Below are 11,780 nucleotides of genomic sequence, written 5' to 3' on the forward strand. Positions count from 1 at the left end.
TTCACCCCCAACCTGCATCTAAGCTGACTTTGTCCAGGTCACCCCCACCCTTGGAGCAGCAGTCAGCCCTCAGGGCTTGTGGAGTGTGACCCATCAAAGCACTCAGCAGTGCTGGTCCCTTTGACACCCGGGATCAGATGCTGGCCTGTCCGCCTCTCTTCTGGCTACTCCTCATCTCCTGGGAGTATCCCAGCTCAGCCAACCTATCTCTTCCCCTGCACTCACTCCCTGGTCTGGGGAGTCCATGCACAGCAACAAAAAGATCCTGCATGCCACATCTAAGATCCCATGCAGTCAAATAAATAAATACTTTTTAAAAAAAAAAAAAGTTGTATGTTGAAGACCTAACTTCAATGTGACTGTACCTGGAGAGGGACTTAGGGGAGTAATTAAGATTAAATGAGGTCACTGGGGGACCCCAAACCAATAGGACTGTGGCCTTACAGAGGGAGAGACACCAGAAATGCTCGTGCACACAGGAGAAGCCATCCGCAAGCCAGGAGGGAGGCCTCATCAGAAACCAGCCATACCAGCACCTCGATCTTGGTTTTCCAGCCTTCAGAATTGTGAGACAACAAGTTTCTGTGGTTTAAGCCCTCCGGGTGTGGTACTTTGTTACAGCAGCCGGAGCAGACTCATACAGCTCCCACTGTGAGTTACTCCCTTCCTGAGGCCTTCTCTGGACACCTCATGGAGATGCCAGTGTCTCTCCCCTGACACTTTATCCTCCTGCCTTATTTTGCCCCCTAGCATGTCTCCATGTTCAGTAGTCTGTTCAGTTTGCTCACTGCAATTGGCAGAATCACGGACCCCAAAGGTGTTCACATCCCAGCCCCCAGAACCTGGGAATATGTTAGGTTACATGGCAGAGAGAATTAAATGTGTTCATCAGCTGAGTGAACTGGATTATCCAGTGGGCCTCTGTGATCATAAGGACCCTTAAAGGTGGAAGAGGGAGGTGAAGAGGAGAGTGGGGGTTGGGATGTGACTTTGGGAGAATGGCACAAAGGGCGAAACGCCACTGGATTCAGAGATGGAGGCCGGATGCGGGTGCAGGATATGGGTGCTGAACCCCCAGGAAAGGCAAGAACACAGTCAAGAAAAGGCTTCTCTCAGAGCCTCCACAGGGCACCCTCCCCAGGAGACCCATGTCAGCCTTTGACCTGCAGGAGCCTGAGAAGAAGGCATTCAGCACACACCTCTAAACACGTTATGTTCTCAGACCAGGACGTCTGCAAGAACCAGCGCTCCTACAAATCCCATGATCTTCCTGTAAATAGTACAACTACACTGCACTCCAGTATCAAAAGCATTAACTCGTTACATATAAATGTCTAAAATATATAACTATTTTGGTAACTTCCTGTTGAAATTTCTTCCATTTTTTAAGAAATACACTTAGAAGCTCATGAACCAGCTGTGGCCTGAGCCTCTCAACCTCCAGGAGGTCCCGTCTGGCAAGTCAGTCCATACACAAGTGGGACCATCAGGACCTCCCCTCGTCCCAGCCATTATTCCCCCCGTACCAGCCCTGTGTCTGGCTCTGGGCACACGCTGCCCCTCTAGCCTTGAAATCAAGCCTCACTTTTAATCAGGGTGGAAAACTCAGGGAGGAGGAAGGGGTTTACTTTGGGCCAGCCAGGAGGCTACTGGAGTGGCTACCAGGGCCGGGACCCAACACAGGCCGGGCACCTGTAGATCTTACTTCTCTGGCACACTGCCAGGCCTGGGGTGGCATATTAAGAGCCATTGTACTTGGGCTCATTTACTTAAAAATAAAACCCAGCAGCTGAGGTTTCTGAGCAGGGCGCCCCTCTGCAGGACCAGAGGGTCTCTGCCTTGAGCCAGGCCAGACATGTATGGCAGGATTGCCTGCCAAGGTGGATCACCCCTGTGAAGCAAGGAAGGGTGGGGGGTGCTGGGGAGTGGCCTGGGGGTGTGGTCACTGCTGCTGCCTCCTTCTCAGGACCCAGGAGTCAGGGCCACATCTGCACAAGTGGGTTATTTTATTTTTATTTATGTTTTATCAGACTAGGAGCTTCGGAAAGCCTTGGCAAGAGCACAGATCCAGAGTCTAGCATCTCCCTTCATCAGTTCTGAGGCCATCAATCCACAACCCCAGGGGAGGCCACTTTCCAAGACCAGGTGCTATAGCCTGGAGTCTCAAGGATCATCCATGACAGCAATCCCACACTGGTTTTTCCTCCAACCTTCCTGCAGTATCCATGTCTCTGTAGACCACTCAATTCATGTTGCTTAATAGCTTCCTTTAAACTGATGCACTTTTGAATTAAGTGAATTTGCTTCTTAAATAAGTGATGTATTGATACGCAAGATAGGAGATCTCTATCCTTTGCCCAAAATGTTAATCAATAGAAAATGAAACAGCATTGGGCTATTAAAGTCTAGCTGGATACACAGCCAGCCAAGGATACTGAGCCTGAGGGTGAGTCTAAAGGTAGATAGGCAAGTTCAGAGCATGCAAGAGGCATGTTGCCATTGAATTGAGACTGTCTTGGTACAGTCAGCAAGGTCAACAGAGGATGGATGGGGGACGGCCCTCAGGATGGCACTCTTCCTGTGCCCAGCAGGATCCTGAGCTTTCGGCAGTGTGGGCTTAGCATCACACTGGACACAGGGATGACCCCTTTCATTCAAGCCAACTCTTTTTGCCTCTACAAGGTTCTGCTGAGGTTGGTGTTTCCATCATCCCCACTTTACAGATGACGAGACTGAGACTAGAGGGGGTGACTGACTTTCCTGAGAAGTGGAGCCAGGTATGAACCCAGCCAGCCAACCCCCATGTTCTAGACAGAAGGCAGGGATCTCCACGGGAGTTTTCCTAACCCCAGGGGACACTCAACAATGCCTGGACATTTCTTGTGCCGCAGCTGCAGGTGGGAGTGGAGAGGACTACTTGTATCTAGTGGGTGGAGGCCAGAGATGCTGCTCAACAGTTTACCAGCACCCTATCACCATGTGCAAAGATTACCTGGCCCAGATATCAACAGCAATATGTTGAGAAGCCCTGACTGGGGACCCCAAGGCAGGTCACAGGCTGAGCAGGCATAGCATCAAGACTGTCCCAACCCTCGGGTGGCTGGAGAGATCATGTGCTGTCACCCCCTGTGGGTCTCATTTCGGTCCCAGAGATCTGAGTGAGATCATAAATGTGCTTTAAAAATCCAACCAGCTAGATGGAGGCACAGACGTCTGTGGTCGCAGATGAAGTCCAAGCATTCCTGGCACACAGGACATTTATAATGTATGAGCATACCTTCCTAAGAGCACGGTCCCATGTCCTCCCTGATGGTCACACACCACTCTCCTCCTTCATGGCATTCTCCACTCACCTAGGTTGGGAAGATCCCCTGGAGGAGGGCATGGCAACCCACTCCAGTATCCTTGCCTGGAGAATCCCCATGGACAGAGGAGACTGGCGGGCTACAGTCCAAGGGGTCACAGAGAGTCAGACTGAGCGACTAAGCACAGAACCAATCACGTGGGGCTGGCCCCTGCCCAGATGCCCTTCCCCGATCCCCTCACAGCTCACTCACATCTGAGTTCAATCATCATAGAGGAGCTCCCCACCTACCCTCGGTGTCAGGGTCCCAGCACACATGGCCACTGTGGTCCTCTGGTGGTCAGAACTCAGGGCATCATGGTTACACTCCCTCTGGAGGCCCCAGGAAAGGGTCCTTCCTGCCTATTCCAGCCTCTGGAGTTGCTGGCATCCTCAGAGTCCTTGGCTTATAGACACATCACCCCAGTCTCTACCTCTGCCTTCTATGTTTTACATCTGTGTCCCTCTTCCTCTCAGAAGGACATTATTGTTCTTCTAAATCACTGGACCAGGGCCCACCCTACTCCAGTACAAGCTCATCTACATATATCTGCAAACAGGGTTACATTCTGAGATTCCTGGAGGACATGAATCTGGGGAAATGCTATTCAAGCCACACCCCGTCTAAAGTGGGACCTCGTCCCACCCACCCACTCTCCGTCACTCTTCCTCTTGGTGGCCTTTCTTTCTGTCTGGAGTTGCCCTGTTCACACCACTCGTTGCTCACCTGCCTCCCTCCTAGGACGTCAGCCCTGAGAGGCAGGGACCTGCATCTCCTTTGCTCCCGCACCCTGACTCAGCATCAGGAACACGAGGAGTGAATGATAAGGATAAGGAGATACTGCCTTCATTCCAGAGAACAAGAGAGCTTCAGCCTGCAGCGCAGTTTCCAAGGACCCATCTCACCATGAATCGGCCTCTCCCCATCCCTCCTATGACAGCTGGCTATCCTCCCTTCGAGAGTACCTGTGCTTTATGAGCGCAGAATAGAAAAGCTGACCAAAGAGCAGAAAAGCTGTTCCAAGAGCTGGATCCCAGGCGGGAATGTCCCCAGTGGGACATGGGATATGGAAGTGATTAGAGACTTATTTTTGTCGAGTTACCAGTCAACGAAGGATAAACTGTCCTTTCAGAAAATAGTGCCGCACCTCTGAAATATGCAAATTGCTGAGCTGAATTGTAAATGCAATCACTCAGCCCCAGCAGGCTCCCAAGGTGGGGGCCACGGTCGGCCTGAGTTATTCCTAGAAGCGGGGGCCCCTGCTGGATCTACAGAGTCTTTGGATAGAGCCAGCCCTTCCAGAATGAGGTCTGCTCCTCCCAAGGGAATTGCATGAGGGGTGTTTATCTCAGGGTGAAGCACTCCTGCCTTTCATCGCCCCAGATGCCAAAGCCCAGGACTGCACAGCGCTAACCTCGGTGACCGGAAGTGGCTTCGGGTGTTCTGACATGGGTGGTTGGTGGTTGGATGGGGTCACAGCTAGACCAGCAGGCAGAGGAGCACTGGCAAAGAAGGGGGAAAAAAGCAAAACCAACATGCTGTTAATCTTCTCAGGGTGAGTGAAATGTAATTGCAGGCAGCTCCCATGTAGGAGAACGGGAAAAGCCATTCATGTCAAAAGCTCCCCCCGCTGCCCGTGGTTGTGTAAAAGCCTGAGCTCTGGTTGGGAGCACCAACTATTTTTTCACTTTCTGTAGTAAATCAACAACAGTGGGGGATGTGAGACAGATGCAGGGGGAGAGGCCAGCCAATTAATGACCTCGGGCTGGGGCGGGGGTGGGGGCAGAAATGGCCAACCAATTAATTGCTGCCATTCTGAAGCAAGACCTGCCAGGACCCGTGATTAAATCCTGAACGAACGGCAACTATTTCTCTGGCCACGGTGGCTTTGACTGCTGGGATCAGCAATGCAGGACGTTTTAACTCATAAAGCAGATTCAAGGAAGATGGAGGAGATTGATGAACTCGAGCTGGAAGGGCCCGGGAACCAGCGGGGAGCTACTTCTAGAATTAAAATTCACAATGACTAGGGAAATCTTTCTGATGAAACACACATGCCCTGCAAGTGGAATATCTTAGGCATCTTCAAAATGGAGCTGCTCGTGAATAAGAAGGGCTTGAAAACCCCTCTTGAGAAGTCAGCACCTTGACTGGGCCAGGCATACCATAGAGGTGAGGAGTGGTCCAGAGGGGCAACCAGCCCCTCAGTGTCCCCAGGAACCTTCCAGGCCCCTCTCAGACACCCATGCCCGCCCCTCCTCCACCAAGCTCTCCTGCAGGCTCCACCGACCTGCGGCATTCATCCTTTGGTCACTTGAAGGGCACTGATCGGGCATCCACCCCATGCCAGGGTTTGAGGCACTTGCTGTCCTCATGTGGCTTGTGCTCTCATGTGATATTTGAATTCCCACACCAGGTGGGGACTGTTTGGACACCTCCCCAAATTCAGCTTCCCAGCTGTGACACCTGCCCACCGCCAAAGCAAGCACCACAGTGCAGAAAAGACAGCTCCACACAGAGGGGTTTGTTCCCCCTGCAGCCCGAGGGGCCAAGGCAAACACAGGGTGACCACCTGGCGTTCTCTCCATCCTCCTCCTTCTCGCCCCTCCCCAGGCACCTCCTGGTCTCAACTCCAAAATTCTTCGATTACTAAAACTCAGGGTGGGGACTTCCCTGTCAGTTCAGTAGTGAAGACTTTGCCTTCCAATGCAGAGGGTGTGGGTTCAATCCCTGGCCAGGGAGCTGAGATCCAATGGAGGAGAACAGAAAAAGAGATTCAAGTCAAACACCCCCCTCCACTCCTCATGGCCAAAAAAGCAGAAGGTAAAACAGAAGCAATATTGTAACAAATTCAATAAAGACTTAAAAAAAAAACCAAAAACCACTCATGGTGCTCAGACTATTATTAGGATTTCAGCTTCCTGATCTGGGCTCCCTGCAGTGGATACAGCCTCAGGGACAAGTGCCCCTTAGCAACCTGACAGCCACTTCACCACTCTTCCCACCCAATTCATCCCCCGATCACATCCCGTTAAGCAATACTCTGCTACAGACCTGGGCTTCCCAAAGTGTACAGTCAAAATCCTGGGAGGGGGACATGATTGTTGGCAGAAAACGAACACAGCCTTAAATAACATTGACTCACACTGTAAGACTTATCCCCTCTTAAAGGCTGTCTCAATCCCCTGATTTCTTCAAGGAGAAAGTCTTGGTTTCATGCCAATATATCCCCCACACTTGAGAATCTCCCTTTTAACAAAGAGAGGGCAGGTTTCTGGCTCAAAGCCTCTGCTGACAGCCCTATCACACTGGAATTAAAGAGCATGATTTTGTTTTCATTACATTCATTCACCTAGTCCCCTCCTGCTTACGGGTACGGTGGTGATTTGCAAATGTCTTTTAAAATAAATTTATTCTAAACAAAAACAATCAATCGTTTAGAGAAAGATCCACTCACTCTCTCATCCAACAAATATTTCTGGAGCATGAACTGTGTGCAAGGTACCACCCAAGACCCTTGGTATTAGAACTGTGAATAAAACAGACAAAAATCCCCACCCTCAGATGAACAATGGAACAGGTGTGATGCACAATTATGGCAAAACCCGGTACCAGTCTTATGTGAATTTCTTCAGTTTGAGAGAGCAGGGCCAGCAAGTACCTCTCCCCAGCGGAGGGGAAGTGGTGCTGGCAGAGCTGGTGGGAGGCAGTCCACACCCAAGAGGTACAAGGCCATCACCCGATAGACCACAACTGGACCTTCTGTTCTTTTAACTTGAACTTTTGATAAGTGCAGAAGTGTAGATCATTCTAAAGCAAGCATGCTTCTAGCAGCTTCCACAACTAACTTCCTAAACAACCTTGAGTAAGCCCTGCTGTCTCACTGGCCCTCAGCTTTTCCATCTGTACAATGGACACATGGCTTTGACCTCTGATTGTGACAGACTTGGGCTGGTTAGAGGGTCAAGTTAGGGGGAATTAACACACATGTGTCTGAATTTTAAAAAGCAGCCAACCAACCCAAATGGAAACCTCCCCCTCCCATCCCCAGTTCGAATTCAGCCTCTGCTCCTAAGGGATCATAGAAGGCAGAAGGGTTTGAACATATGACCAACTGAATGGGATTCCCTCTCCCTCCTCACTGAGCTTAAAGTGAAATTGAAAGTTGGTTGCTCAGTCCTGTCTGACTCTTTGCCACCCCATGGACTGTAGCCCACCAGGCTCCACTGTCCATAGAATTCTCCAGGCAAGTATACTGGAGTGGGTAGCCATTCCTTTTTCCAAGGATCTTCTCAACCCAGGGACTGAATCCAGGCCTTCTGTATTGCAAGCAGACTCTTTGCTGCCTGGGCCACCAGGGAAGCCCACTGAGCTTAGAGGCTCTCCAATTCCACCTTCATAAGACTCTCTGTGCCAGTTGCAGGCATGAAACCAGGGATGCTGTACTTGATATCCAGTTTAAGATATTTGGAAGGATGATTTTTGCCTATAAACATTTTTTCTTGCCTTGAACACTAAACTTAGAAGCAAACTCTCATGTACATACAGCATATGACTACACTGCATTTCCTTAAAGAAAATCTGACCCCCACCCCCAGCCAGGTCCTGTGAATTTGAATCTACACACACCATTAATAAGTCTTTGCTGAGTCAACAAGACATTTCAAGTAAAGGGCACTGGACCAGCTAAAGAGAGGCTGTGTGGGGTGTTGAGGAGGATGCTCTGCTTCTAGGCCCTGCTCCCCAGGGACAATCTTTCCTCCCCACCAGCTCCTTCAAGCCAGGAGAAGTGTTTCTAGGAAGCAGTCAAGGCAAAGGAATAAATCAATAAATCAATATAAGCATTAAATCAATTTTGTTGGGGTTTCTCCCTCTCCTTTCTAAACTCAGCTGAATTAGTATTGAATAGAAGCTCCTAGGAATCCATATCCTATTTCTTGGATCTAAAACACAACAGACACTAATGTAAAGGGCTGTGGCTTGCTTGCCTCCTCTGGGAAGCACTGTCCTTGATGTTCTTCAAAATCCTTTAACAGAGGAATCTGTGCCAGTTTGAAGGGTGAGCACTGGCCTCAAAGGGCTTCTTGTGAACAAAGGTCAACCCCATTCCTACACTGTCCTCTCCTTAGGGACCGACCTGGGCTGAGTGCTAGATTGGGGCTCTCTTGTCATATCCAGAAACAAATAGTGAATGACCCCTGGGTAAGACGCTATGCTGGGCACATGGTCTGAGATGGGGATGCAAGATAAAGAGTGGGAGTGGCGGGAGAGACAGAACAGAGATTGGAGAGAGACAGAACAGTTGGGGTAAGGGAGGGTAAAGATAGAAGAGAGCAAAATTGATAGGAGGAAGAGATTTGGTAAAGGGATGAGGGAAAAAATATTTTTAAAAGGAAAAAGGGGTGGGAAGAGGAGTAGGAAGAGAGAAGGGGGGAGGGAGGAGAAAGAAGCCAGGAGAAGGGAAGGGGAGAGGCTGGGGTGGGCCTGGGAATGACACTCCACTTTCCCAAAACACTTCATCATCTCCCATCAGGGTCGAGAAAGTCGGTCAAAGGTACTGGCTTTTTCTGCCTCCAAGAATCCCGGCTCCTTCTCACCTTGATGTGCGGGAGCGGGGAGAACGGCTCTCAGCGCTGAGCTGGCCGTCAGGATGTTACACAACCCAACGTGCTGCCAATGTTTTTATATAATCCTCTACTTCTCCCCATAAAACAGACCATAACACCCTGGCAAACACACTTCAATAAAGCTGTGTGCTATTACCGGGGCACACCGCCTTCCTGGAGATGAATCACCACCGGAATGGTCAAGTGACAACTGAACTAAACTTTTCTCCCTTCATGGTTTCAGCTGAATAGGGAAGATCAGAAAAGCTGAGCAGCCCACCAGAACTACCTCCAGACAAAAACCCAGGAGTTTAGGGGTGGCGAGAAGGCAATTGGGAAGTCAGAGGATGTGCTAGAGGGCGGGCATGGCTGCAGACAGCTCCCGTATCCCGGGCATCACCAAGCCTCGGGTTCAGAGCCACTGCTCCAAGGCCGGCTGGGCATCCAGAAGGAAATCCCAAGAGGACCTTCACATCGGACTGAGTGACGTGTGGAACAGGCCCCGTCTATGCAAGCTGGCTCCCAGACAGCTCCTGCTGGAGCCTGTTACTGACGCTTCCTAAAGAGCATTGCCAGGGGCTGCTGGTGCAGAAACCAGAATAGCACAGGACAGAAGGGGAAAGCCTACTAATGAGGTAAACATAAACTTTCCTCTTTCCTCCTTGCACACTGGCACAGAGTAAGCCCAGGGAGCAGCAGTTGCTTTTCTCTGCTCTGCTGCAACCCAATGTGGAAAAGTACCCCTCCTCCCCCACCACCTGGCTCCACATTGGCCCTGACCCTCCTTGACTCCCACACTGACCCTCAGGGTGACTCACATCCGCTTGGGATGAAACAAGGAACCCACTTCCAGGAGCCATTTCCTGTAGAAGCTTCCAAGGACTGCAGGTTCCCAGGCACCACGGCCCAGGGCCCATTTAGGTAATTAATATCTGCCAAGCCCCTGCCAGGACCTAGACTCTATTGGTCCATGAGTCACAGGTTCACAGCCTCATACTCAGCCCACAGTATTTGGTTGATTGAGTCCTGAGCATCCCCAGGATAGGGAACTGAACAGCTCCAGTGGTTGGGGCATAACTCTTTGCAGCCCCCGTGGATTGTAGCCCACCAGGCTCCTCTGTCCATGGAATTCTCTTGGCAAGAATACTGGAGTGGGTTGCCATTCCCTTCTCCAGGGGATCTTCCCAACCCAGGCATTGAACCCAGGTCTCCTACATTGCAGGCAGATTCTTTACTGTCTGAGCTACCAGGAAAGCCCACTTTTCTCCATCAACATCTAAAGAACACCTCTGATGGGCAGCATGGCCATCCTGCCTCTCTCCACTTCTTCCTTAGGAGAGAGGAGTGAGTCTGGGCTCAGTCCTGATGGCCCCACAGCTCCTGAAGCAGCACGGCAGACTCCCTTGCTTTTGGAACTGAGCACTGCCTGCTCTTAACACGGGTCCTACAATCTCTAGAAGTTCTCTCAGTTCCTCGGGGAACAAGGTGGAGTCCCTTCATGCGTACTGGTGGGTTGGGGTACTCAAGTGTCCTCTGGGCACGTAAGTGTCTGTGTAGTCACTCAGGCCAGCACCCTCAGCTACACAGAGCCTGTATTCCCATCTGCCTTCTACCTGACTCACTCCCCAAGTAACAGGAAATCGATCCTAGCCCTGGTTGGCCACCAGATCCCTGGGGTCCTCACAGGTTGTAGCGCCAGGGACACAGTTAAGCGTCCCAACCCGGGAACAATTTTTCCGCAACCCACTCTGCCCAGCCTCTTTGTCCTGAGAGGGGCGCTGGCTCAGCTCACCATTCAGCTGGTTGTAGACTACCTCCTCCAGGTGGTCGAGGCGCTGCAGGATGGCTTCGCGCTCCGCCAGGGCGCCCACCTTGGCGTGCCGGCTGCGCACCCGGCGGTCGGCGCTGCGAACGATCTGCACCAGCCCCTCTGAGCGGTCCTGCAGGCGGCAGTACACGGAGAAGAGGATGATGCCCACGAACACCAGGATGTTGACCGTCAGCAAAGTTTTGATCTTCCTGGCCACCGCCATGAACGCGGTTGGAAGCTGGGGGCTGCCTCACCCGCGGGGCATCCCCGTGGGCCCGGTGGCCACAGGAGCCTCCGCCTGGCCCGCTGCTTCGGGGACCATGAGCCAGCCCAGCTCACCGCGGGCTGCGGGCTGGGGGTGCTGAAGGAGCGGGGCTGCGGGCCGGGAGCCGCTGGCAGGGGCTGCAGGCGGATGCTGCGGGAGGGCTGCGCGCTCTGCCGCCCGTGCCCGGGAGCTGTCCCTTCAGCACCACCCGCGCCCTCTCAGCGCGCCCCTCTGCCTCCCGGGTTCCCCACGCGCAGGGGCTGCCCGGGGCCGTGGGCGCAGGGCGCACTCGGCATCCTCCTCAGAGGGGCGCGGCCCCCTCTCAGGGGCGGCGGGGAGGGCCTCGGGGCCCGGAGAAGAGAGGGAGGCGCGGGCCGGCAGGCGCTCGGCTGGTGTGCGGCTCCTGCCCGCCCCGCAGCCACGGCGCCGGTGCGGAGTGACGCGGCCGCCCAGCTCATCAGCATGCACGCGGGGCCCCGTGCCCGCCCCCGCAGGCCCGCCCCTTCGGGACCGCCCCCTCGGGGACCACCCCCACCCCACCCCACCCCACCCGGTGGGGTGCAAGGTCTGGCGCGCGCTCTGGGCGCCCGAACAGGGTGGGGCGGGGCGGGGCCTCGCGTTCCGGGGACCCAGACCAAGGGCGTCCCGGCGGGTGCGGCGGGGCGGAGCGCGCGAACAATCTCTCCACACGCCCCCTCCCCAAACTTGACCTCCGGAAGCAGGATCTTGGGGAGTGAGTGTCTGGTCAAAGCGGT

At 52.9% G+C, this 11,780-nt stretch overlaps 1 protein-coding gene across 1 annotated transcript in view; it reads right to left on the reverse strand.

Moving 5' to 3' along the window:
• Positions 1-11,458, reverse strand: part of GALNT9 (polypeptide N-acetylgalactosaminyltransferase 9) — a 119,734-nt gene extending 108,276 nt beyond the window's left edge. The window contains exon 1 of the mRNA XM_043902160.1: positions 10,743-11,458. Within this exon, the coding sequence (XP_043758095.1) occupies positions 10,743-10,983 (241 nt within the window). The 5' untranslated portion in view covers positions 10,984-11,458. The remainder of the gene's footprint in view (positions 1-10,742) is intronic.
• Between the last annotated feature and the right edge of the window lie 322 nt (positions 11,459-11,780).

This window comes from Cervus elaphus, chromosome 5 (genome assembly GCF_910594005.1).
Source record: "Cervus elaphus chromosome 5, mCerEla1.1, whole genome shotgun sequence".
Lineage (NCBI taxonomy): Eukaryota > Metazoa > Chordata > Mammalia > Artiodactyla > Cervidae > Cervus > Cervus elaphus.